We start from the raw sequence: 26,391 nt of genomic DNA, 5'->3' as shown, positions 1-26,391 counted from the left end.
TCAACATTGCTCCGTCCCTCTTCTCAGGGCCTGGCCAAGGCCCCACCCGAGCTCCAAGTCCCGTCTCTGCTCCGGTGGGCTTTGGCAAAGGCCACCTTGATCTCTTGGTTTATGAGGTCCTGCCAGGTGTCCCTAGGGGAAAAGGACAATCAAGAATAATAAACCTGGGCTTCCCTGGTGGCGCAGTGGTTGAGAGTCCGCCTGCTGATGCAGGGGACACGGGTTCGTGCCCCGCTCCGGGAAGATCCCACATGCCGTGGAGCGGCTGGGCCCGTGAGCCATGGCCGCTGAGCCTGCGCGTCTGGAGCCTGTGCTCCGCAACGGGAGAGGCCACAACAGTGAGAGGCCCGCGTACCGCAAAAAAAAAAAAAAAAAAATCAAGCTATAGCACACAGTTCAAGTAAAAATTTGGTAACTGCCTCATAAACCCAAGTCCAAGACAAGTTCCCATCCAGCTGGCCCTTCCTGCAGAGATTCTGTGTGTCTGCCTGCATATCTGTCTGTGTTTCTGTGGGTCTCTCTGTGACCTCATCTCCAAGCAAATGGAGGGGCATGTGGTAGTGTGTCCACGTTTGTATGTATCTGATGTCCATGCCAGGCGGAGTGTGTGTGTGCGTTTGCAGGTGCACTTGGGTGCTCGGGCCCCTGTGTGCCCACCTGCTGGATCTGAGCCCGTGGGCCTAGGTGGGTGTGGGATTCTTCCCTGCTGCCTAGAGGCCTGGGAGGCTCCCAGGTCAGGTGGAGCTCACTGGGGCTAATCTCCGCTCTCTTCCCTCCCTGAGTCAAGAAGATGAAAATGTTGCTGGCGCTTTCTAAAGTTTCTGGCCTGGAGTGGAAACGTCATCAGCTGAGAGGGCTCAGGATGACGAATGGCTGCCAGACCTGCCGGTTCCCACTGCCAGGATGGGGTGGGTTGGAGCAGGGCTGGGAGCTCACCTGGCAGACCCGCAGGTATATCGGCCAGCCAGACTCTCCTGGGGAAAGTTCCATAAATGCATCAGCAAGAAATATCAGGGAGAAGCAAGTGCTACAGTGACACAGTGCTGGGAGATGGGCGGGCGGCTGCAGCAGGGCTCCAATCAGAGTCTGTGATGAGAGTCGCCCCGTGAAGGAAGCAGCGACAGAGCTGAGACCTGCAGGATAGGGAGGGACCAGGCCAGGGGACAGCGAGAGCGAAGGTCCTGAGGTGGGAAGCTCGGTGTGTCTTGAGGAGCAGCAGGGAGGCCCCGAGGAGGTGACTCACGGCAGAAGGTGCTGGAAAGCTGAGCCCGAGGGGCAGGCCCAGGCCGGACAGAGCGGGACCTCAGAGGCAGCATGAAAGGGTTCAGGTAGGAAGACCCCGAGGGTGTGAAACACGGAGCTTCCATGTGAAACGTGTTTGTGCTTTAGTGAAAGAGCGCTCTGGCTGCCGGGCAGAGGTGGATGAGGGGAAATGGCGAGAGCCCCACGGTGACCGGGAGAGCGGGCATGATGGAGAAGTCGTCAGCTTCGGGCTGTGATGGGAGCAGAGCTCCAGGACTTGCTGACTCCAGGACCGTGTCCAGCTTCCTGACTGAGGGTGGCGAGGCCACCCACAAGAAGAGAACTCTGGTGGAGGCCCGGCTGCCAGAGAACTATTGAGGGGGTCTGGGGCTGAGGCGTCAGGATAGGAAGGGATGCCCGGGGAGGAGCCCTGTGCAGCCCCAGCAAGGAAGAGTTGGGGAGAGGAGAAGAGCGGCCGGGGAGGCCTGGGGGGAGGAGTTGGAGGTGGGGAAGCACAGCCAGGGCGCCGAGGAGGCCTTGGAGAACCTTTCTAGGAAGAGGCCGGGGAAATGTTACCAGGCAATCAGGCTGGTAACTAAAACTGCCCACGGAGCTGGTGACATGGGTAGAGGGCACCGGTGACCTCACAGAGCCTTCTGGGTGAGTGGTGGTGGAAGTCAGGCTGCGAGGGCCGGCAGGAGAGGAAGATGAGGAAGTGCAGTCAGCGTCGGCAGACGGGCCTTCTGAGAAGGCTGGCTGCCCACGGAGGCAGAAGTGGGGTGGAGGCCCGACGGCTGTGAGGTCAGAGGACGGCAGCTGGAGTAGAGGACCCAGAGGGACTGAACAGGGTGAGGGGGCCGCAGATGCTCTCCTGGGGGTGGGTAAGCTGGCGCTGCTGTGGCCCACAGGAAGGCCAGGGAGGTCAGGGACCTGCCCCACGGCACACAGCTGGTCCCGAGCCCGGTCCTCTCCCGGCAAATCGTCTGCAAAGTTGAAGGACCCAGGGCTGTCTGGGGGCCTTTCTGTGAACACAAGCTGGTTCTGCACCCAGGAATCTGGAGTGTCCTTACAAAAAGGGTGCATCTGTGTGTGTGCTACACCCCGAGGGTTTCTCCATATGCCCATCCACCCCCCTCCTCCTCCCTAGCTCGCTGGACCCCAGTGTGTGTCAGGGAGGGCACTCAGGGGTGAAGGTGAACAGGGCCCTGCCTGCCCCCAGGCACTGCTCTGCCCGGGTTCCCTGGGGTCCTGAGGCCTGGGGGCAGCCTGATAGCTGGGGGGCAGGGATGCTCTGACGGCCCTCAGCTCCTGTCCATATCGATCCTTCCACTTGGAGGACGCGCAGCCTAGGCTGCTTTAGTGCTGGTCTTTTCCCAGGAAGCCCATGTGTGCCCCACACGTTTCTGGTCTTTGAGATATGGGAGGGGCCATCCTGGAATTGCTGCGAGGAGTCAGTTGGAAGTTCTAATGAGGGAAAGACCCTGGGCAGGAAGCTCTGATGTGGTCGTGCTGTGGGCCCCTGATGGGGCTCTGTCCATCCCCAGGCCAGCCACCCACTGATGGAATGAGCCCGTGGGGCCCTGTAGGCCCCTGGGCTGCCTCATTTCTAGGAAACTAATTCTCAGCTATGGGCAGCACCTGTGCCCTGTGGCCCCCTGTGGACCACCCGGTGCTCGAGTGGAAGAGAGTGAGGAACAGCACGTTGCAGTAAAATGTTCTTACTTCCCCCGCTCCCCCATCTCCCCTGGGTTGCCCTCAGCGAGGGACATGGGGTCGCAAAGGACAGAGGACAAAGGAAAGAGCCCAACTGCAGGGCAGGCACCAGCTCTGAGAATCTGCTTCTTTTGGCCCCTAAAACATGAGGGCCTTTGATCTGTAAATTCCTCGTCTTCGGAAATTGTCTGCAGTCAAATGCTCTACCCCGGAGCTATACCCCCCCGCGGAAATAGTCTGAATGGTGAAAAACGCCCAGTGATATTTATCAGCGTATCACCTGTAACGGGCTCAGAATGGGAAGACCCTACATGCTGAGTGACAAGAGGGAGGTTGAGCTAATCACGGCCGCCACATGTTGCAATCCTGATGCTGTAACTACAAGTGTGAGTAAATGACACCCAGGGCGCTCAGGACGTTGAGCGGAGAGCGCAGACCAGAATGAGGAGTTACAGAGGCCGCATGATCTCATCCATGACCTAGACATCAGAAACAGGCTGGCAGGAACCATGCTGAAGTGCTAACAGTGGCCGTCTCTCAGGACTGGAAAGGTGGAGATTATTTAATCATTAAAGAATTCTGTATTTTCCAAGTTATCCCCGCGAGGCAGGTAATACCTTTATAATCAGAAAAATAACAAGTATCAACTTTCAAACAACAGAGGCCAAGCTTTGGGGGAAATTCCACTTACTCACCCGGGGTTTGATGTCCAGAGGTGTGGGGAGGCGTCTGGGGAAGCCCGCCTTCCCCACCAGCCAGTAGGTCTCCTTGAAGCCCCTCCCCTGGAAGAGAGAGGAAAAGAGTTGCACGTACCTTCTCAAGCAGAGAGCCAGGGCAGAGACACGATTCCCACAGCTGGGAGGAAAGCAGCCTAGAGCCTGGAGGCAGATTGTCTGGGTCCAAATCCTGGCTCTGTCACTTCTAGCTGTGTGACCTTGGTCAACATACTTCACCTCTCTGTGCCTCAGTTTCCTGAATACCTCATAGAGTTGTGAGGATTAAATGAATGAATATTTATCCATTAGAGAAATAAATAAATAATGAATCATGAGTTCTATAACCAGCAGTCATGGAATACTAAGATCCCAGGATTCTGTGATTTTCCCAAACTGTTGAAGGTTACAGTGGTCTCCCCTGGGATGGGGGTGCAGCTACCTGGGGGGTCAGGATGGGCTGCCCTAGAAGTTTCACATGCCACCTGGACCAGGGATGGGTATTGCCCCTTGGATCCCTCAGGTCAGCCCAAAGAACCTGAGGTTGGCATACTGCCCTCCCGACTCCCACTCTGCATCCCCTTCTGTCATCAGAATCCTCTGTTGCTTAGGACATCTAGTGCCTACTCCCCCAAACAAGACACGCCTGCCCTTACTCCACTCGCCCATAACTTCAGCCTCCAAAGCAAAGGATTCCGCTTACACTGGCCCTCACAGGCTGTGTGACTTTGGACAAGTTACTGCTCCTCTCTGAACTGCTGCTCTGACATTTCACCGTTTAATGAAGTGAGACCCGTGGAGCCCCCCACGGGAGTCCCCCAATTTCTGGGGCCCAGTTGCAACCCTGGGCCTTTAAATGCCCCAGCTGCTCCAGTCACTCCAGTAGGCCTGGCTCTAGCTGAGGAATTGGGGAAATGAAAGGGGGTGGGGTAGGAAGAAAAGTCATTCATAGGATGGTACCATTACCTTACTGAACGTTAACATTAAAAAAAAAAGAATGCAGACGTGACAGACCAATTTCTGCCTTTGAGGGCAGATGGGCAGGTAAAACCCAACATCACACTGACAACATCAGAGGGCCAGCTGTGGGACTGGTGGGTGCACAGAGAAGGCATGACAGTTATTTCTGGGGGAAAGAAAGAAGAAAAGTAGAGATTCCTGGGTCAGGGCAGGCTTCAGTGAGGGCTAAGTTCTGTGCTAGGGTTCTGAAGGATGAGTAGGAGCCCAACAGTGCTATGGAGAAGGCACAGGCTTTGGAGCCACCAGACCTAGGATTCAGCTGTGTGACCTTGGGTAAGTCTCTTTGCCTCTCTAAGTTAACTTCCTCAAATGTAAAATGGGGACGTGGATCCTCCTTTCATTATTTCTGTGGTAATTTCTGTGGTAATAAATATGTTACTATCTGTGGTGCACCAGCGTGCTGCCCAGGCAGGTCATCAAGGGAAGTAACTTCTCTGCCCCGGCCCTTCTCCTTATGAGGAGCCAAATGAGGGAGGGGCTCCCCAGAAGAAATGTTTCCTTAGAATTTGGGGAGCGAGGAGGACATTGAAGGTGATCAGCTCCCAGGCCGGCATTTCCTTCAGCTATGTCAGTCAGATGAGAATCTCTCCTGCTGCCCGCAGAAACTGGACCTCTGGAGACATTTCCCATCAAATCCCAGGAAAGAAAGTCTCTCACCTTTAGCTCAGTCTGGCCTCTGATATCAATTTTGTAGCCTTCATCCAGGCTGAGCAGTGTCTGGGCGGTGCTTATGCAGACATGAATTCTGTATGCTGAGAAGAAAGGGGGTAGTCAAGTTACCACCTGGTGACAGCATACCCAGTGTTCGGTAAAATCATTAAGAGCCTGTAACAGCCCCAGTTCCAGCCAGTCATACACACAACTCTGGTTCATGCAATACCTTTTGCCTGGCCCTCTTGTCCCCCTAGTAGATTGCTGGGCACTAAAGTGGAGGTCTCAAGGGAAAGGAAACTACATGGATTGATTGTTAAGGAGAACTCAAGATGAAGTCAGAACTCTAGGAACATAATCTCTACTTGTAGGGAAGTCTTTGAAGGCTGAGCCAGTGCAGATAAGCAGTTATTTTTCTTTTAAGGGCAGGGCTCCCCTCTAGGGCCATGCATCTGATTAAGCAGGATACGTACTGAGCGACATTAGGGAGCACAAGATCTGTGCAGCCAGGAGCAAAGGCTCAGTTTTTTCAGCTGCTCTAGCCAGGCCATCAGAGAGGCTCCTGCTGCCAGCAAGGGTCTAAAACGGCATATTTTTTTAATTGAAAGGGGTCTCCTCTTTGGAAAGATGGGGAAACCAAGACCTAGAGGAAGAGCATTTTGCTCAAGGACACTAAGCACACTGGACCCAGTCAGGGTGAGGACCCATGTTTCCGGCTTCTGGAGTCGTTGTTTTCCCTGCAAATTCTCTCATGACATCACCACAAAAGGCCTGTGCAAAGTTAAAAGAACCAGTGACATACATCATCTCCTTCTAGTTGTTTTACTGATAACTAGGGTACGCTGCCACCAGGCGGTGATTTGGTTACTAAGCACTGTTTCAAACAGCCAGGCTGCAGGGGTCCTTGAGAGAGTCCTTCCCTGGGCTTCCCTAGGATAGAAATATGAGACACTCATGTATCCCTGTAGACTCCATCCGGGATGCGGTGTTAACTGTGTCCCCAGAGAGGCAGTACTGAGACATCGTGAGACCCACAACCCCCGCCATGCAGGGCTCTGAAACTCAGATGTGCCCAGTGAGCTCCAGCAGGTCCTGGACCGAAGAGAAGTCTCTACAACACTCTTGTCCCCCCAGTTCTCCCCAAACTGCTGTTCCCACCCCACATCTTGGGCTCCAGCTGGGGGGTGAGGATGAAGCTGTATGGAATCTCCAAGAACACCCAGAGAGGAGATGACATCTATGCCAGGCTCTGGGCTGGGGGTAGGGGGGCACAGATAAATTGGAACCAGGCTCTGCTCTTAGGGTGCTCCCAGCCTGGTGGGGAGATATGTATAAACACTAATCAGTGTTGTGAAGAGGGAAGCACCAGGGCTGTGCCAGCCCAGAAAGAAGACTCTGACCCAGCCCAGAGGACTTCCTGGAGGAGGCAGTACCTAAACTGTGTCTTGAAGGATGAGAGAATGAGTCGGCAGGGAACAGCAGGCGCAAAGGCACAGAGGCACAGAGCCCACATGCCTGTGGGAAACTGCAAGTGGCTGGGTATAGACAGAATACAAAGTGGAAAGTGGTGGGAGATGTGGCTGGAGAGAATAGCAAGGGCCTTGGAGGCTATGAGGGGGGTGGGGAGTTTGGACTTTATCCCACAGGTGAAGTTATGGAGGGAGGAAGGGGTGAGGGCACGAGAAGGCTATTCTATAGTAGAGACCCTGAGGTCTCTCCTAGTCCCCTCCCAGCAAATATTGAGTTGTCTGCATGACCACAGAAGGCCTCTGTTCTGCCTCTTCCATCAGACTGTCAGCTCCTCAGCATGGACTTAGATGACCTTGACAGATGCTGAGATAAAAAAATATATATGTGTAAATCTGAGCATCACAGATTCTTTGATTTATGACATCTTAGAACCTTAAAATAATAGAAGAAAAAAAGAATTGTAAAAATTTTCTATTACGGATTTTTAGAATCTCAGGATTCCAGAAGCACGCCATGGGATTGCCCCAGCCAGCGTCCCAGGCAGGGTTGGGAGACTCCCGCAGCCCCAAGTCCATAGCTAAGTGCAGTCCAGCCCTGATGCGAATGGACACAGTGGGCACATGCCTCATCCGGAAGTCGCCCACAGAGCTGAGGGTGTCCAAGGCCATGTTGGTGATCTCAGCTGCATGCTGGCTCCTGTTGCGCTGGGGCAGCCCTGTTGCCACCATTTAGGCATCCCCGATGGTCTCCACCTAGAAGTCACAGCTTCGTGCTCCAGGACAAGAACCCCCCCTCCTTCGACTGACCCACATCCCACACAAGGCCACCTCTCTGGAACCCCTGACCCAGCCCTCAAGTCTCTGGCGAACAGTGCCATCTTTCCCAGGCCTCCCATCCCAGCCGCTCTGGCAACGATTAGACCTGCACGTTGCAGATCACCTTTGTCTGAATTGCAGGTCTTACCTCTGACCCCGGACCATGAGCTCCTTGGCAGCAGCCCTGGGCGCCCCATCTGCACAGCACCGCAGCAGCAGCTCAGGGCTTCATCTGGACAGGAGTACATGTATGTTGGATATATAACCTATTTCCCAAACGCTTGGCCTTCCAAGGTGTACTAAAAGGAATGTAGCGTTTGAAATCCAGGAGATGTGGATACAAACCCCGGCTCTGCCATTTACCTTGGTCAGGCCACTTCGCCTGTGCAAGCCTCAGTTCCTCTTATATGAAATGCATATTAAAGATAAAGAGGTAAGAGCCAGTTTTGTCACAGATGCTCAATAAACAGAGATTTCTCTCGTTACCATCATCACCATCACCATCACCATCACCATCATCACCATCACCATCACCATCACCATCATCACCATCACCATCATCATCATCATCTTCTCCTGGGCTAATGCTTTTGGAGACGATAGAATCCCAGAGTCTCAGAATTAGGAGGGACTTTAAAGCCACCCACTTGCCTCCCCGTGGCTGTCGGTCCTGCTCACGTCTCCTTCCTGAGGTGGCTTCTTCTCCCTCGGGGCAACTCTGATTTACAAAAGTTGAGTTGAATGGTAACCTGCCTTTCACCTGCTGGCTCCAGCTCTACCCCCTGAACTCAAGCCACAGTTCTTTCCTATTCTGAAGCTCATTATTTATTCTGAAGGCCCTGTTCCAGGTGCTGGGGACACAGATGTATACCGTGGCCTTCTCCCCTGCCACAGGCCAGGCCAGCCAAGGTTGAAGATGGCAACTCTACACCCCAAGTCTTCCCATCTGCAGGTTAAAGAGCCCTGCACTGCCACTCCTACAGCGGGCACATGCCGGCATCCCTCAGAGCCGTGGATCAGAGCTTTCCCTCTGGCCAGGCATAGCCGCTCTCCCTCAGCACCTGGTAGACAGTAATAATAATGACGACGCTTCTCGTGCCCACAGGGGGTGCTATAATTCCATAAATTTCTTTCGCACACCATTATCTGTGGACTGTGCCCTACTACCTATGTCCCCCAGCTCTTTCCCTCACCCAGAATATCCCTGCCCCGATACCGGGAAGTGATCTGCCCTAACCATGCCCCATTCTGCTCATATACTTACATTTGCTCCCTACAGCAAAAGGCTTAAAATTTACTCCCCATGGAGCTAGCAATCAGGGACTCCCATGATTTGCAGAATTTCCTGACTTATTCCTAACACTTGCTCCTGGTTCCCCACGTTTCAACCAAACGGGAAACCTCCTGCTTCCCGCAGAGACACTCAGCGCTTGCTCACCTCCAGGCCCTGATGGTCTCGTCCCTCTGCCTAAGATGGTCTCCCCCAGTCCCTATCTGTTGAGATCCAAGCCGGCCATCAGCCCAGTTTTCACTGCATCGAGTCCATTAAATCTCCCCGGTCACCAGCTGGGGAAAAGATGTTTCCTTCCTCAGTGCTGTGACCTCCATCTCCCTCCCTCCCCATCATCTGCACTTACTGTGAGCTGGCCTGAATGCGGCTGGGTCAGGCGAAGGGCTGCCCCCCACTGTGTGCATTTCCACAGAGGAGAGAGACCTCCCACCCCACGCCCCTGGGAGAAATATGAGCAAGCCCTGGCTTTCCCTCTGTCCACACCCTTCTTCCCCGCAGGAGGACGAATGCATTATCTGATTGGCAAGATTGGAAGAAGGACTAAGTAAGTGCTCCCTTATTACTCATATAACCAGACACTATTCCAAACCCTTTACAAGAATTAGGTCTTCACAAGAATTCTGTGAGGTAGGTACTATTACTCTTGCCATTTTGCAGACAGAAACTGGGCCAGAGAGGTTAAGTCACTCGCCAACGTCACACAGCACAGACTTGAACTGGTTCGGTCTAGCTCCAGAGCCCATATACTATGCTGCCTCCTGATGCACATGGCTTGGGCTCTTTCTCTCTCTCTGTTCTAACTCCACCACTGGCTTGCTGTGTGACCTTGGGCGAGTCACCCACCTCTCTGAGCCTGTATCCTCATCTGTACAGTAGGGATAGTAATGCATCCCTCTGAGGGGCATTTCGAGGGTTAAATGAGATGTCCTGTGACAATCCATAGGCCAGGCCAGTCCTCTGCAGACATTTAAGTGGTACATCTATACCCCCTGCAATTCTGGGCTTTCAGGGGGAGGGCTCAGCGCCTGCACATGCTGGTACTCATCAGCGTGTTGGTGTGAACGACAGCACTTCCTCTCACACTGCTTAATCTACAGAACCACCCTGAGCCATAGGCACGTTCACCTCTGTTTTACAAATGGGAACTTGAGGCTCAGAGAGGTGAAGTGATGTGCCCAGGGTGGCTCAGCAGTACGGCTGGGGCCATGCCCACCTGCCGGGCGGAGTGGCTGAGGTGAACCCTCTCCTCCCCCGCAGCCCACTCGCGCCCTGCTCCAGAGTTATGTCCATGAAAGTGCTCACTCAGCGCGTGCGGGAGGGAACCACAGACCCCTGTGGAACCAGGAAATGATCGCCTGGCTGCCTCCCAGCCCAGACCGGATTGAAGAGCAGTAACCAGATCCTGCTGGGACGGAGGGGAAACCAAGGCTGCCGCATGAGCGATGAGAGACGCGCTTGCACATGGGGAGGACCCGGCCTCCTGTTTCCCCACATCTGGATGGGTGTGCAGGCCTTGTTTTATTTCATTTCACTCTGCCAGAAAGATGCAGACCTCTTGGCCAGAGTTCAGAGCAGATCAGAAAGCGTGATTCAGAGCTGGGAGGGACACATGTGTGAGAAAAGATTAGCAGGGGAGGAAGAGACAAGGTCAGGGGTGACTCAGGGCACATCAAAGCTGCAGGGCTCAGCAAGACGAGATGAGGAATCTTTTCCTGGGGCCCACGGTAGCTCTGGAGGCAAGAGGGAAACTCAGCCAGCATGACAGAGAATGCCTCAGACCATGGGCTGGGGCAGGAACGGGGAATGGGAAGGAAGGTGTGTGCTAGGAATTCCAGTGGCTCAGGTTTCCGCGGGTCAGTGTGGGGCAGTGGACAGAGCTGGGCGGTGGTGGTGGACAGGGCACTTTCCTGTCCTGGCTCTGTCACCTACCAGCTCTGTGACCTCAGGCGAGGCACTTCCCTCTCTGGGCCTCAGTGAGCTCCTCATTCAGTCAGCACGTGTTTCCTGAGGACCTACCGTGTACTGGACATTGCCAAGCACTGGGGACAGAGCGGGTTAGGTTGGAACCAACAGGTCCAAGGGTAGTTATGAGAGCATTACACAGGAGCTCCTAACCATGTCTGGGAGGGCAGGGAAGCTAACTTGAGACCAGGCGGGAGCAGAAGGGGAGAGAGAGCAGGGTTCCAGGAGGGAACAGCATGTGCAAAGGCCTCGTGGTTAGAGAGCAAAGCTTGTGTGAGGAATACAGAGGACTGCAGGGGCAGAGTGCGGAGATGCAGTGGGGAGGGGTGGGGGCAGCTCCTGGAGGGCCTTAGGGGCCTCTACGAACCTGTGACTTTATCCTGAGGCTGTCCGTGTCCCGGGATGGTGAGCCCTGATGAAGTGGGGTTACAGGACCAGAATGCCCAAGTTCAAGTCTCAGCTTCACATTCTGCTGGGACTATGTAATTAGACAAGCTGCTTAACCACCTGTTTCTTCATCTGTAAATTAGGGGTGCTATTATCTACCTCATACATTGTTATGACGATCAAATGGGTTAGTACATATAAGGCATCTAGACTGTGTACCAGTGTCTGGTATACAGTAAGCGCTCAATAAGTACTGGAGATTCCTGTTGTCGGGATACTGTGCGTAATGCTACCAGCAGACTTCCTCGCACCTCAAAGAGTTAGTTCTCTCCTCTGAAACTTCCTGCCCATGCATCCTTTCCATCCTGGCTTCAGCCCAGGGCCTGGCCCTCCCCAGTCCCGGCTCTCCTGGAGGGTGGTGGCAGGAAGGGGGCTGGCATGTCACAAACGAAGGCTAAGGCCAGGGGAGCCAGAGTATGGCTGTTTCCTGGAGCTTCCTCCCCACCTCATCCACTGTGTCTGAGGCTGACCTAGGAACCCCCAACAACTGAATCAGAATAGGGTCAGGGGTGGGGTGGGAAGGCCCCCAAAGCAGGCGTAGAGGGCAGAAAGCTATTCACTTTCACAGGCTCACAGTTTACACAGCACTTCTACCAGGGGGAGAGGATCTGCCCATCATCTGTGAACCCCTGGGACTGGAGTCATTATTCCTGTTTTATAGATAAGGTCCAGAGAGGGGAAGACAAAGTGATACACAAGCTGGTGTTCAGGGTGGGACTCAAACCCAGAATCGACAGGTGCACAGGGACTAGATTGTGGAGGATCTTGACAGCTCTGCCAAGGCCCCTGCTGCCCACTCCATCGTCTCCCACCCACCACCCACTCCCACCACTGGCCCACTTCATGTCTAGCCATCACGACCCATTCAGCATCCCTCCCAATTACTAGGTCCACCCTCTCAAGCCTCAAACTTTAGCACTTTATTTCCCCATTGCTTGCCTGGAGCAATCACACCCAGGCTGGACAATGCTAGGAAGACACCTCCTCCAGGAAGCCTTCCTTGCTCTTTACGCATCTACTCCTAGCTGGATTTGGGGCCCTCTCAGCCTCCAGCACTGAGAGCTCGCCAAGGGCAGGCACAGAAGCTGACTCACCTGTCGGCCCTTGCCTGGCACAGGTTGAATTTCTTTTCCCCACCTCTTAAATCTGGGCTGGCCTTTTGACTTGCTTTGACCAATAGAATATGTCAGAAACGGCAATGTGCCTGATCCCAGCTTAGATCTCAAGAGGCTTCTGGGCTTCTGCCTTCTCTCTCAGAACTTTGCCACACCATGTAAATAATACCAACTCACCTGCTAGAGGGTGAGATGCCACGTGGACCAGAACTGAGTTATCTCAACAAAGGCTCCAGAGTCCGGCCAAGATCAGCAGAGTTTCCTCTCACCCACAACTGACCACAGATGTATGAGTGAGACCAGCTGAGTCCACAGACATTTCCAGCTGGACCTATAGGCTTGTGAGCAATAATAAATGCTTATCATTTTACACCACTGGGTTTGGGGAGCTATTTGTTACACAGCAATAGCTTACTAATAAAAAATGCATAAATAAATGACCAGAAGTAAATGTATGATGCAAACACAACATATAGGACGGAGAGATGGAATGCCTGCCTCTTGGTCCTCTCACCTTATACACGTCATGGTTGCCCAGAACAGCATCAAACAGTGTGTAGAGGTCATTGAGCAAGCCCACCACCTCAATGGGCTCACTCAGGGCTGAGATGGTGGTAAAGCCTACAGTGTCACTGAAGTATATGGTAACCTGGTCAAAGTACTCTGGCTCCACAGTCGCCCCCATTTTCAGAGCTTCAGCCACAGACCTGAAGGGATGGGAAGGGCCAGAGTCACAAGGTGGGAGGACCATCTTTCCACAGTTGGAAGTGAGAGAGGGATATTTGGGGGAAAATCCTGGATTGAGTGTCAGGGGATCTGGGATAGCTCTGTTGGTGTGCTGGCTCCCCTCCAGCAAATACCTGCCCCTCTCTGGACATTATTTCCTCTGAGGTCAGATGGGGGACCCTGTACTTTGTCCTTGTTCCCTAGGGAAAGAGGCAGCAGAAATTCAATACTCATGTGCCCCCAACAGTGCCTAATACATGTAAGCATTCTATTAAAATATGTTGGATAAATAAACAATGAATGAACTGAATGAATTAATGGAACCCAGATTTACTGAGCACCTACTATGTCCCAGGTCCCATGCTCCGAGCCACTGAGGCTAGAGCCACAACCAAGTCCACTCACGGCAGGAGCATCTGAGAGAGCAACCTTTCCATCTTCTGTCTCTCCAACCCCAGCTCCTCAGTCCACTCCTGGATCAGGTCCTCCAGGTTCTGGGAATACTTCTCCAGCAACCGCAGCATAGAGTCAGCAACATTGGTCTTCTTGCCTTGGTTGATGCTTTTGAACTGAAAATGGAATGAAAATCCCAATTTGTCCATGAAGGTCAGCACACTTGGCCCTCAGGTTGAGAATCTGGACCACAGGAATGAACCAGACATAGTCCCTGCCTGGAAGAGCCAGATGGTGGGGAGCAGATATGTAATAGACAAGGGATGGCAACTCTGACAAGTGAAAGCACAGATGGCTGGGAGGAAAAATGGGTTGGTTCTCTATGAGGTGAACAGGCAGGGAGAGGACTTTGCAAAGGAAAGTTTGCCCAGCATTGCATCACCATTAACAAACACATTGGTTCTCACAAAAACACTGTGGAATAGGCATTCTTTGTTCTCAAAGATAAGTGGATGGATGGATGAAGAGATGGGTAAATGGATAAAAGCAACGTATGTAGATTATTTACGTTTATAATCTATTTCTACCTCTTTATTTCTCTCCCTTTTCAAAAAATTGTTTACAAAATAAAATAATAAATATGTAAGGGCGCTGGGACCAAAGGAGAGTAAAGGTTAAAAAAAAAATTGTTAATCCAGGAGTGAGGTCTATATGCAAAATGCATGCTAGAATTTGGTCACAATTTTGGATATGAGCTTCCTAGCAACAAAGCAAAGAGGGAAATAGAGATTACATAATCTATGGAGTCCATAAGACAATGGAGTATTAAACTAGTTGCTCAAAAGGAACACAACTACTGCTGGTGCTGAGCAGAGAGAAGTACCTCTCAGGTCTTCATAAGAGGACATTCACATGTTGTTATAAATTGTACCTTCAACAACCTTATAGGAAATATGGCACCCAGTCTCCTAGGGAGACTTCCTAGAACCTTCCCCAGTATGGTTTGCACCTTCCCAAAGTGCAGTCAGTAGGAGAAGCAAATTAATGATGATCAAAGTGACGGGGTTCATTCCTGTCTAAATCCAGCATCTCGACCTTTGTGTGTGTATAGGTGTGCATATCCGACCTTCATTAATACTGCTTCTCTCGGGCAAACGTCTGTAAGGCAGGTAGTAGCAGCAGCCTCTGAAGAGCACCTACTTTGTGTTGCTCATCAAAAGCAGAGGCATAAGCTTTAGAGGTCATTTGCCATGAGTGTGACAGCTGCTGACCTTGAGACACAGCACTTAGCACAGGTCTTGGTGCTCAGGAAGGCAAATGTCCCTGAACCCAGAGTTCTGAGAAAGCTTTCCTCAGATGGTGGACCTCAGGCCTCACCCTCAGCGATGACGATGCTGGCCCATTGCCCCCTTTCTGCACAATGGTTCCAGGCCCCGGGGAGAGTGTGGGGCCTCCGCTGGGGAAAGTGAGGTGAACCGATCAGCCGTTTCTTGTGAGCAGCCAGCTCCTCTGGGGACGCTGACCTGGGTATAGATCTGGTCCAGGTTGGGTCTGTCCTCCGGAGCCTCCTCCCAGCACTGCTCCATCAGCTGGATGCACTCAGGTGGCCCGTGGTCAGGAGACACCAGTGGCCGGCACAGGCGAGGGGGAGACACCACCTTCCTGATGATTTCTGCAACAAGCACGGGCCGGGCAGTGGGGCTGAGGTCCTCAGGAGGGCTGGTAGGAAGGGGTGGGCCTGGGATCCTGAGACGGAGGGCAGGGTGGGCCTGTGGGGTGCAGACATCAGGCCCCGAGGGTATTCCTCAGCCCCTTGATCTGTGCCCCGGGGCGTGCTGGCCAGTGGGCCAGGATCGCTGTTTTCCTGGGTCTGCCCCAGTGTGGCTGGGGAAGGGGTCTCAGCCTGGGAGACAGGTGAACAGGGTTTGAATTCTGGATCCGCCACCACCTCTCTATGAGATGGTGAACAAGACAGCAATCTCTCTGAGCCTCAGTCTCCCCATCTGTGAAATGAGCTTAATAAACTGCCTTCTTAAGAGGGGTGCTGAGGGAGGCGATGACAGAAGCTAGATCTCGGGGTACTAGGTTCACTCCAACCCCTGAACCCTGCACAACTTGTTACTGCTCTGTTACCAGCAATGACCACGAATGTGCTCGAGACCTGCGCAGTGCAGCTCTTTCTACCAGCCCTGCCACCCGGAGGCTGTCTGGTACCAACTCTCCTCAAGTGTGAAGCAAGACTCTGCTTATCATTATCACCATCATGATGACTCTTCTCCCAGGACCACCCCTGCTGTGGACCTTCCTGTCCCCGCTCCACGTGATGAAGACCACAGACTAAGTCCAGATCAGCTAGATCGACGATCCAGCTCCGTCTCTGCCACTCGCCATCACTCTGTGCCTCGGCTTCCCCACCTAACAACCAATGGAAATAACCCCACCTCGAGAAGCTGTAGTGGGGCCTGGGGGAGCTGAGAGATTCACAGGAGCACCGGGAGGAGGTGAGGCTGGGTACCAGGCTCAGGCTCTCAGCGGCACAGGAGAGGACTTCGAGATGATCCACTTATATTCTGTACACGTTATGCCATCTCTCTGAGCCTCAGTTTCCTCACTTATCAGAAGGGCATAATAATAGTACAGACCGCACAGGGCTGTTAGAGGTATAGCAGGTTAATCTCTGAGGAGGGCTGAGATCCTCCTCAGAGACGGTGAGGAGGTGGGTCCCTTGGAACCAGTGAGGAGAAGGTTCTTTCTGGATTTCCCTTGGCTGGCCTCCTTGTTGGGGGCAGCCCATGATTCACTGTCCCATTTTACAGACAGGGAAACTGAGGTTCTGGGGTGGTGAACTAGGTCACCCACAGCCACAGGGTCAGTAACAAGCAGATGCTGGAACTGAGCCTGATCGCCTCCCAGCCTGCACGATTTTCTCTGCCCAGAGGTTCCCAGTCTGCAGGCATCAGACGCTGAGGGCCTCTGAGTAAAGGGTCTGGGAAGCGGTATGTGCTTGCAAAGGAGTGTGTGCAGATGGAACCAATAATAGATCACACACACACACATGTCCAGCTCTTTTTCAAAAGTATTTGGATGGTGTTGTGATGAGTAAAATACAGATCCATTTCAAAGTGTTGCTGATTTCAGAGCAGATTTTTGTCTTTGGGCATTTCCTCAGTCAGCGGATATTAAAAGTCAAATAATAGCGTGTGAAGCTCAAAACTTTTTTGTCATTAAAGTGGAGTCCTCACAGGCAAGCATGTTGGGAAACCCTGGCCCAGGCCAGGCCGGGTCTCGGGCTCCCTCCCCATGCCGAGCCTGCTGTCCACACCCAATGCATCACTGTGATGGACCAGCCCTGCTGACTGCTGACCGGGCAGGCTGCACAGCCAGCTCCGTGGAGAAGTTGCTCCGTGGATGACTCCAGGACATTTTAGGGCAAGAGCACTGAGCTCACCCAAATCCTAGACCCATGGCTTCCCGCTAGGGAGTCCCTTCCCCTCTCTGAGCCTCACTTCATTCATCTCTGAAAAGAGTGCACTAGCCCACCTCACAGGGTTGTCCAATGGAATAACGCATATGAAAGTGCTTTGGAAACCACAAGTGTCCCCCCCAGCCACCACAGGATCTTAAAAAGATGCTATTTCTAAGAGCAAGGAGGTCTGCTTCCAACTGGGAGAGTCAGGAGAGAACATGGGATTCCCCACTAGCACACCCCTAAAACCACCCAGTATGCCAGGCACTTTGTCTAAGGCATTTCACCGGATCCTCACAAATACTCTGAGAGGCAGGCATCATGGTCCCCATTTTACAGATGAGAAAACTGAGGCTCAGAGCCTGAAAGAGATTTATTCAGAGTCACAAGGTGAACTGATGTGGAGCTGGTCTCAAGTCCGTGTCCCCCAAAGACTATGCTCTTGACATTTTACCGCCTGAGACCAGGAAAACTACAGCCAGGGAGTAGCAGGTCCAGGACTGACAGCCCAATCCAGGGGTGACCCTGGGGTTCCAGACCTCGTCCCTAAAGTATGAGAAGCCCTGCACGGTGGCATGGCTGACAGACCCATCCGGCTGGTCCCCCCTCTCTCAGCAGGCAGATGTTGCCAGGGGCGGCGGAGCAGTTGAGGAGAGTTGAACAAATGGCACGACCGAGCCCCTTCCCTTCCCACTCTTCCACCCCATAAATCTGGGGCCTGGAATGCTCATTATTCATGGAGCAATGCTTTGTGCAGAAAAGAAGCGAGGCCAGGCCTCCCCGTGAGTTAAAGATTATCCATCTGGGGTGGGAGGGGTGGTGGGTTCTGCTCCATCCCTGCCTGTACTGCAGGCCGAGATGCAGGGTATCTGTGAGACAGGTCCCTGGAACTGGACAGAGGCAGCAGGGGGACAATTAGAAGAGCAGCCTAGAGTCCAGGGAGCCCCGACAGAGAACATAGAAGGGGAGGAAATATTTCTGAAGTTGGGCCCTGGCACTGGGGTCAGAAGAGAAAATGCCTAAGACCAGGTGATGATGAGGAAGGTGTGAGTGATTACACCCGAGAGCAGGGGGACAAAGATGCTCTTCAAGGAGCCCCACTCAGGCAGAGGACCAAGTCCCCAAATACTGAGCAGACTGGTGACATCAGGCATGGACCGGATGTCTGACACATTTTAAAATCTGATCCCCACTATAAAGATGGGAAAACTGAGGCTCAGAGAGGGTAAGTGATTTGTGTAAGGTCATGTGGTAAGTAAATGATCCAGGGGGAGTACTGAGGTCTACACAGACTCGAAGTCTGTGCTGGGCAGCCCGGTGGTAAGGGCGTGAGCACCTCCGGACACGGCAATGACACTGGGAGAGGAAGGAAGGGGTTGGGCTTATACCCAGGAACCAAGGTCTTTAGCCCTGCAGCTGGTCAGCTGCCATTTTGGCAGAGTTGCTGAAGGCTGCCTGGTTTAAGTCAAAGAAACGCAATTCTTGCTGTCAAACCAGGCAGGTGTGTCTGTGTGGTTATTTTCAGGCCCCAATTTCCTGATGCTCACAGAGCTCCTCAACTACATGGGGCCTCCGCCAGAGACAGGCCAAGGAAGGAGGAGGACGAGGCTGTACCTTCCGCCGAGAGCCCTGGGGAACCATAGTGCGGGCCCCAAGTCAGCACCTCCTGCGGGATGATGCCGACGCTGAAGGTGTCTCCTTTGAGGGTGCCCCGCCCGGGTGCCCCGGGCCCCCGCAGCAGCTCCGGAGCTGTCCACAGCAGCTCTGCAATCACAGGATGAGGCCACACAGCCGTCCCCCACTGACCACCCAAGCTGGGCGGTACTTCACACATGTGGTGTCATCGTCCTCTCCCTACAGCCCCGGAGGAGGGAGTTGCTTCTGTCCTCCCCCATTCACAGGTAAGGGCCCCGAGGCTCAGAGAGGAAAAGCCATCTACTCAAGGTCACACCACAGGAAGTACCGGAGCACCGGACATCTCCCCCTCTCCCCTTGCCTCACAAGCACTCAGTTTAAACAGAGGCCTCAGAACCTACTGGCAGCCTCCTGCCCACCCCTGAGCTGACCCTCCGGGGCTGGCCGGGGGCAGGGAGCCCACTGAGCGTCCAGGAGCTCTGCATAACCGTGGTCAGTGACCTTCAGCACAAAGCATCCAGCCACCACACAGTTTCGGGACTTGAGGCAGCCATGAGGGAAATGCCGATGGTGCAGATACCACACACCCTGGAGTGGAATAATGGGGGTCCCTCAGGCCTGTGGTGAATGAAAGGACCCCTGCTTCTCTCAGAATTCCCACGGACCCCAGGAAACCTTCCTGCCTCCCCCTCCCCCTTTGCCACACTGTCAGATTTTTCTCAGTTAGACAAAGTAGAAAGAGCCCAGGCCTAGGAAATCTGAGCATCTCTTGTCTCCCTTCCCTCCCCATTGCCTCCACAGCTCCAGGTTTGAGAAGGGTTCTCACACGGATCATATCCAGCACCAGGGAGGCCTTCAAAGTCCAGTCCAGCCGCAGAGCCTCATTCTGCAGCAGGTCCTCCAGGCTGCCCCGGGCACAGTGCTCCAACAAAAGAGCACTGACCCCAGGGGCCACAAAGAAGCCCAGAAAGGTGGCAATGTTCTCATGCCGCAGCTCCCGCATCTGCCAGGGCAATGGTCACCCTAGCAGCCCGCAGGGGACTCTCGAAGTGTGGACATCTGACCCCCAGTACTTAGCACCCAACACACAGCTGAACACAGAGAGGCATCAGAAATGTTGGATGGATGTGATGGGTGGATGGATGGATGGATGGATGGATAAAGGATGAGCGGATGATGGATGGATGAGTGATGAATGGGTGGGTAGATGAAATGGGTGGTTGGGTAAGTAGATGCGTGGATGGTTGAATGAATGAGCCAGAAATGAGTGTGTGGAAGCACCATGGATGAGTAAGCCAACTCCACAGAATAGGGACCTCGGCCTTTTCTCAACCTAAGTGACATCATGGACCTGGAAACTGTGCAAATTCTCTGCCCAAGAGTCAGAGACTGACGAGCAGAAGAGCAGAAGAGATCAGGCACAAGATGAAAGCAGTCCAGCAGGTCAGAAAGCTCGAATCCAGCCAGCAAGGCTAGCATTCGCCCAAGCAGGAAAGATGAAACCATCGTCTAGCATGGCCTTCCTCACAAAAACAGTTCAGGGGTCAACTAAGTGGAGGGAACCTGAATACTCTTCCCCCTCCTTAGAGATTTGCATGCTTATTAGCATACGCAGTGAGGGAAGAATGGCCTCAAATCCTTAGACACCCCTGCTGTCAAGAGCTTGGGCCTCTGACCCCTCCCCTTGAACCTGAGCAGGCTCTGTGACACTGTGACCAACAGAACACAGTGGAAGTGATCTTGTGTGTTTTGGGTCCAGGTCTTAGGAGACCGACAGCTTCCATTTCCTGTTTGTTGGAGCCCTCTCAGCTGGAGGCCTGAATGCTCGTAAGAAGTCCCTCTACCCTGAGTCACCACACTGGCGAGCTCACGGGGAGAGGCCCTGAGACCATCCACAGTGGGAAGGCATGTCCTGATGAGTCCTCTCTTCCAAGCACCCAGCCAAGGCCCCACGCATGCAAGTGAAGACATCTGAGGCCTTCTAGACAGGGGGTCAGCAAACTTTCCTGTTAAAGTCCAGATGGTAAATATTTTCGGTTTTGCAGGCCTTGCAATCTCTGTCACAAATACTTCTGCCATTGCAGTGTGAAAGCAGCCACAGAGGGTTCCATAAACGAATGAGCATGGCTGTGTTCCAGTCACATTTTTTTCTACAGAAACAGGCAGTAGACTTGATCTGACCTGAGAGCCAAGCACTGACAGCCCATTTACAAGCCGAAAAGCCACTGAGTGACCCCCATACAGGTCAAGTGGAACCGAAGAGCTGCTTGGCCGAGCCCTGCTCAAATTTCCTACCCACAAAATTGTAAGATATCATAAAATGGCCGATGCTTAAAGCCACTACATTTTGGGATAAGTTGTTACACAGTCATAGGTAACCGGAACAGCATATTAAAGGCTCTGAGAAGTCCTGTGTCTGAGCCAAGAAACCTCCAAACTCATCTGCCCACAGATAGAACCTTTTCTTTTAAGAAACATCTGCACATGTTGATTGCAAGATTCCCACTGGGAAATGCCTCACCTAACCTCCAGACACTGAATCTCTCCGAAGCTGATTCCAGATGGTGGTGATGTTGGGAATAATAATAAAATCCGCAATTTTCCAAAGGCACTCTACTTGCCAGAGACAGTTCTAGGTTATTTCATCAATTCTCTCCAATCCTCATAATTCCCCTGGGGTAGATTTCATTAGCTCCATTTTACAGGAAAGCTAAGTGTCCTATGGAGGCAGGATTCCATCTCAGGTCTTCCTGACTCAAACCTTATGCTCTGTCCTCCATCCCACAGTGCCAGTGCTTCTCGGGATGGTGACCAACTCGGGGGTGAAGGGGCTTATGTGAGTAGTGACGATAGGTGACTGGAAGCTCCCCGAAGAAAGGAATCCTGTCTTTTTTCTCCACAGCTCTGTCCCCAAAGCCCAGAGCATAGGCGGTGCTCAAAAAATAGTGGACAAATGAATGCATGTGTAGAGGGATGGAGGATACAGTTGAGGTCCTTCAGTGGTGCTGACGGTACCATGTGAGGATAGTGATGAAGAGGAGTGCGCCCCTGGTAGCCATGGGGATGATCATATTGGGGTGGCGATGTGCCGTTGGGGAGCTGGTGTGGGATGGTGACAGTGATGGTGTATATCTGCGATGACAATGGGGCAGTGATCATGATGATAGGAAGCACTTCCTTTTTCGAGGCTAGAATCTTCTGCATTGAGTAAAGACCAATCCAGACCGGTAAGGGTCTCCTGACAGCGCCCCGTCCGCAGCCCACCCTCCACGCCCTCTGCAGCTCTACCTTTCTCAGGAGGCTGCGCCAGCTTCAGACTTCTTCAGCCACACCCACTCTCCCTGTTTAAGAAAAGACAACAAGAGTTCACCCCCTGCTGGTCCCCAACTTGGGCAAACCCTCCGCCTCTCTCAGCCTCAGCTTCTTCCCCATAAATGTGCTCTTTCTGTGTGCTTCAAGCCAGGAAGAGCCCGGCCAGCGGAAACTAGTCAGACTTTGTCTCCTTTGGTTGACAGACCTCAGTTCTAGTCCTCACTCCACCACTTTCTAGCTCTGCGACCTCAGACAAGGAACTTCAGTTTTCTGAACTTCGTGTCCCAATTCTGTAAAGCGAGGATGACACCCACACCCACGTTGAGAGAGCGAACGAGATAGCGGATAGAAAGTGTGTTAGCTCCCAGAGCCGAGGTCGGCTTTCCTCTGCAGGCCTCGGGCACCTAGGACACCCCAAACCCAGCGAAGTGAGGGGCTCTCTGTGACCCAGGAACCCTAGGGGAGGAGAGAGGGGAGGGTGAGAGAGGCAGGGGCCTTGGGCAGGGGCTCTGTCCTCACCCAGGGCTTTCTGTAACCTTAGCTTTCTCTCCCCACCCGCCCCCGTCACTGATGGATTTCTGCCTCAGCCTCGCCCGCAGCTCATTCAGAGGAGCAGACAAAACATGCTTTGTACATCATTAAAGCCTCCTTTCAGCAGAAGAGAAAAATGATGGGATTCCCCAAGGGAGAAGGTGGAACAGAAGAAGAAAGAGCCTCATGTGGCTTCCCCTAGAAATAATTAGCCCGGTTCATCGACCGGGGGGCACGGAATAGGAGAGTCAGGGCAGCAGTCAGTTGTTGAATTTGAGAACCCAGCCCCCGAGAAACCACAGTGTCCTCAGCGACTTTAAAACCTTGCTGGTCTCACCTCTGACCTTCCAGCTTCCCTATCAGCAGGTGGCCCAGGCTCTGTCCAGAGGCTATCCTGGGCTGGGCGCTGCCCCACACTCAGGGCCTCAGGGACCCAGGATCTCACTGTCCCTTGCCGAAGCAAGCAGGAGGGTGGCCTAGGTTGGCCCATTGCTGAGAGAAGCCCTGGGGTAGACACACAGGCAGTGCCCAGGCCCAAGTGGCCAGGGACCGGTTGTTTCCCAAGGTCAGGTCACAAAACACGTGTGACTAGGAGCTGGGAGTCCTGCTTCCCACTTCTAGCCCCGCCACCGACTTGCTGTGGGACCCAGGAAAGTCGCTGTCCCTCTCCCCGCCTCAGTTTCCCATGCTATAGCGGGAGTGGGGCATACAGAGCCCCGAGGCTCGTGGATTCCCTTGGGCTCTCCCAAACTGATGACAGCTCTTGAGACCTGAGCAGGGAGGTGGCAGAGGCCCTCACCTGGTACAGAGCCACACTGGTGGGCTCCTGAGGGGCTGGCAGGCTCCTTGCTGACCCCTGGGCCGCTGACCTCAGGCTCCCGCCATCTGCGACACTTCTTGATTCACTTGCACTGTCCACGCGCAGCCTCCAGAGGGCGTGGTCAAGACCCTAGACCGGCTCTGTCTGCCGCTGCCCACCCAGCCCGGTGCCTGCCCCACCCACCCATCTGCTCGGGGGCTGGTGAGCTCCTGGGCTGTCAGCAGGATCCAGTAGGGGCCCCGCACGAGCTGCAGCTGCTGGATGCTCAATCTGGAGGTGAGAAAAGTGCAGGACAGAGAGGATGGTGCAAATATCACTCCCCCCATCCGGCTCCTCGGATCTGCCTCTGACCCAGAGCCCTCCCCCGTCCTCTCCCTGTTTCCCTTCCTGTCTCCCCATCAGTCCCAGCTGGGCTGAAGGGCACCACTGAGCACTGTCCCCCAAGAGCCCCTTGGCCAGCTCAGGGCAGGACCCTAGGCCTGATGTGCCTTTGGGTCCCTAGCCTCGGTGTTTCCAACTCACCTGGAGATGTCTCGGGGTGAGAGCTGGGGGCAGAAGACTGCCCCCTCCTGGATGGGGCCGGGCTCAGGGAGCCCAGAGGACTTCAAACCCAGGAAGAATTGTTTTCCAAGCTGAAGAGCCCTGGGGGTCATCCTGACCAAGCCCTCACTGTACAGGTGTGTAGCCTGAAGCTCAGGAAGGATGGAGTCTTGTCTGAGGGCCCAGGCTTCTTCCCCAAGTCTCAAAGGACCTCCCAGGAGGTCCTCTGCCGGCCTTGATAGGGTCCTGACTGAAGCTCTAGGACGGACAGGAGGGTGGGGAGGTCCTGAGGTCTGGGACAGAGGATGGGAAAGCTCCCTGCAGATGCCAGGGCTGTGTACAGAGGAGAGGGCCTGTGGGGTGGGGGGCACAGAGGGACAGAACGAGGCTCAGATGCACAGGATCTCGCCTGATGAGGCAAGTGAGGGCCTGCCGGCCAGCACCAAGACACAGGTCAGGGCCAGAGCGAGGAGGCCGCCTGGGGGCTGCTTACCTGTGGGGAAAGCAGGGTTGGACATGAGTCCCAACAGTAACAACTGCACATGGAGCTCAGCCCCTTCTCTCAGCTCCTGCTACCTACTCCTGGGTCCTCCTCCGGGATGTGAGGACAAAAACCCCTGCCCAGCACCCTCTCCAGGGCAAGGCTCAGGATGGCCCCAGACCGGGAAAGTCCTACCTGTGGACTGGTCATCACGCACAGATGTTGATTCCCAGCACAGCTGTTAGGGTTCTCACCTCAGGCTCCTGGCCTCCAGGGGCCCCACAGACCCTGCTCAGACCCCATGACTGTCCTGACCACACTCTGGCCCTTGTCTGCCAGCATGTCAGGCTCTTTGCACTAGACTGAGAGCAGCTGGACAGCAGAGCCTGTTTCTTATTCATCTCGGGGTCCCCAGGCACCTTACAGAGGGACTGGACAGGCAAGATGCTGAATAAATACTGTGGATCCCTGTCAATGATTATCCTACTTCTTGCACACTCCCTATGATGGGCCACTCACTACCTCTTTTGGCAGCCAATTTCAGTGTCAATTCATTTTGACTGTTAGAAGGGCCCTCCTTACACTGAATCTAAACCTCTCCAGCCCTCATATCAGGATTGGGTGTGAAAAGGCTGCTCAGGACCGCTGGGCAAGGTGGAGAGGGCTACTTTGCTTGGGCAACCCCAGCTTCCGCCTGGGCTGGCAAGGTGGTGAAATGCCAGGCCCTATTCTGGAGAGAGGACATTGACCTCCACTGCCACAGAAGCTGGGGGGAGGCATACCTTCTTCCTTTGCCTCCCTCCCTTCCTGTCTTTTGCTGAAGGATAAGCACTGTCTGTCTGCCCGCCGATGAATCTCCCCCAATTTGAGTTAAGTCCAGATAATAGTAACAGCACTGAATAGCTTGTAGTACTCACTATACTATTGCATATTGTATTGCAATGAACACCTATTCTAAGGATGTCGCGTATTTCAATTCAGTTATTCTGCACAACGACCTCTAGAAGTAGGTACAGTCATGACCATGATTTTGTGGAAGAGAAAGCAGAGAGATAGGCAACTGTCTGTGAGTGGCAGAGCCTCGGTTCAAACCCAAGCAGCCTTGCTCAGGCATCTGGGCTCCCAACCACCGTCCACGCTGCCCCTCACCCAGGCTCCTAGAAAGGAAGCTTGACTTGCCATCTGGAGGAGGTGAGGGAAGAAGCATAGACAGGAAAGCGGTCCAGGCCTAGAAAGCCGCAAGCACAAGGGTTCTGAAGCGGCAGTGTACCTGGTGTATTCAACGGGAGGGCAGAACCACATGTGAGGAAGACGGAGGGCAGGGAGCTGAGGGCAGAGAGGGCTCTGGCTGGACTCCGGGCAACGGAAGCTTCTGCAGGCTCTGAGCAGGGGAGAGATCTGACTCTGTTTTCCGAGATCCTCCTACCTGCCACGGTGAGGTCCAGGACAAGAGCAGAAGCAGGGAGGCCTGCAGGGAGGCCGCTGCAGTAACCTAGCGAGAGACGACGGGGGCCTGGAACAGGGAGGAGGCAAGGGGGTGGTGAGCAGGGCTCTGCTTCTGGGCGAATTCTAAAGATGGAACCCCAGGGTGCTGCTGACAGGCTGGGTGTGGGGTGTGAGGAGACGAGGGTGCCTGAGCCTGGGGGAGGATGGGGTTGCCATTACCTGCAGTGGGGAAGACGATGGGAGGAGGCCAGGGGGCAGATCGGGAGTTCAATTTCAAAGTCAAGTTGGAGATGCCAATTAGTCATCCAAGTAAGAGAGGCCGCTGAACCACCTACACTTGGAGTGTAGATCAGGAGGGTAAGAGGATGCCCTCCCAATGCCAACTGCAATGGTCTGTGCAGAGTAGCTCCTAGAAATTATGTTCAGTGCAGAGGAGTCAGAAGGGCCTTGGCATCACACAGAGGAATAAATCCTGATTTTATCATTTACTAGCCCCTGACCTTGGGCAAGACATTTAACTTCTCTGAACCTCAGTTTCCTCATCTGTAAAATGGAGATGACAATAGCTATACCTGGCAGAGCTGTGGTGAAGACTAAAACGT

At 53.8% G+C, this 26,391-nt stretch overlaps 1 protein-coding gene across 1 annotated transcript; it reads right to left on the bottom strand.

The window, feature by feature from the left end:
* On the bottom strand, window positions 1-23,975 carry LOC132430244 (guanylate cyclase D-like). Its single transcript, XM_060019659.1, is given in 16 exon segments — window positions 1-132; window positions 3,651-3,737; window positions 5,346-5,440; window positions 6,296-6,399; window positions 7,392-7,561; window positions 12,954-13,146; window positions 13,571-13,734; window positions 15,082-15,230; window positions 18,639-18,788; window positions 19,091-19,247; window positions 19,486-19,662; window positions 21,272-21,291; window positions 21,940-22,000; window positions 23,302-23,428; window positions 23,506-23,592; window positions 23,845-23,975. Coding segments are annotated over 16 exon segments (2,004 nt in total).
* Between the last annotated feature and the right edge of the window lie 2,416 nt (window positions 23,976-26,391).

This window comes from Delphinus delphis, chromosome 8, assembly GCF_949987515.2.
Source record: "Delphinus delphis chromosome 8, mDelDel1.2, whole genome shotgun sequence".
Classification (NCBI taxonomy): Eukaryota; Metazoa; Chordata; class Mammalia; order Artiodactyla; family Delphinidae; genus Delphinus; species Delphinus delphis.
Note: the sequence above shows the minus strand (reverse complement) of the source record. Positions and strands in the feature narration are given on the sequence as shown.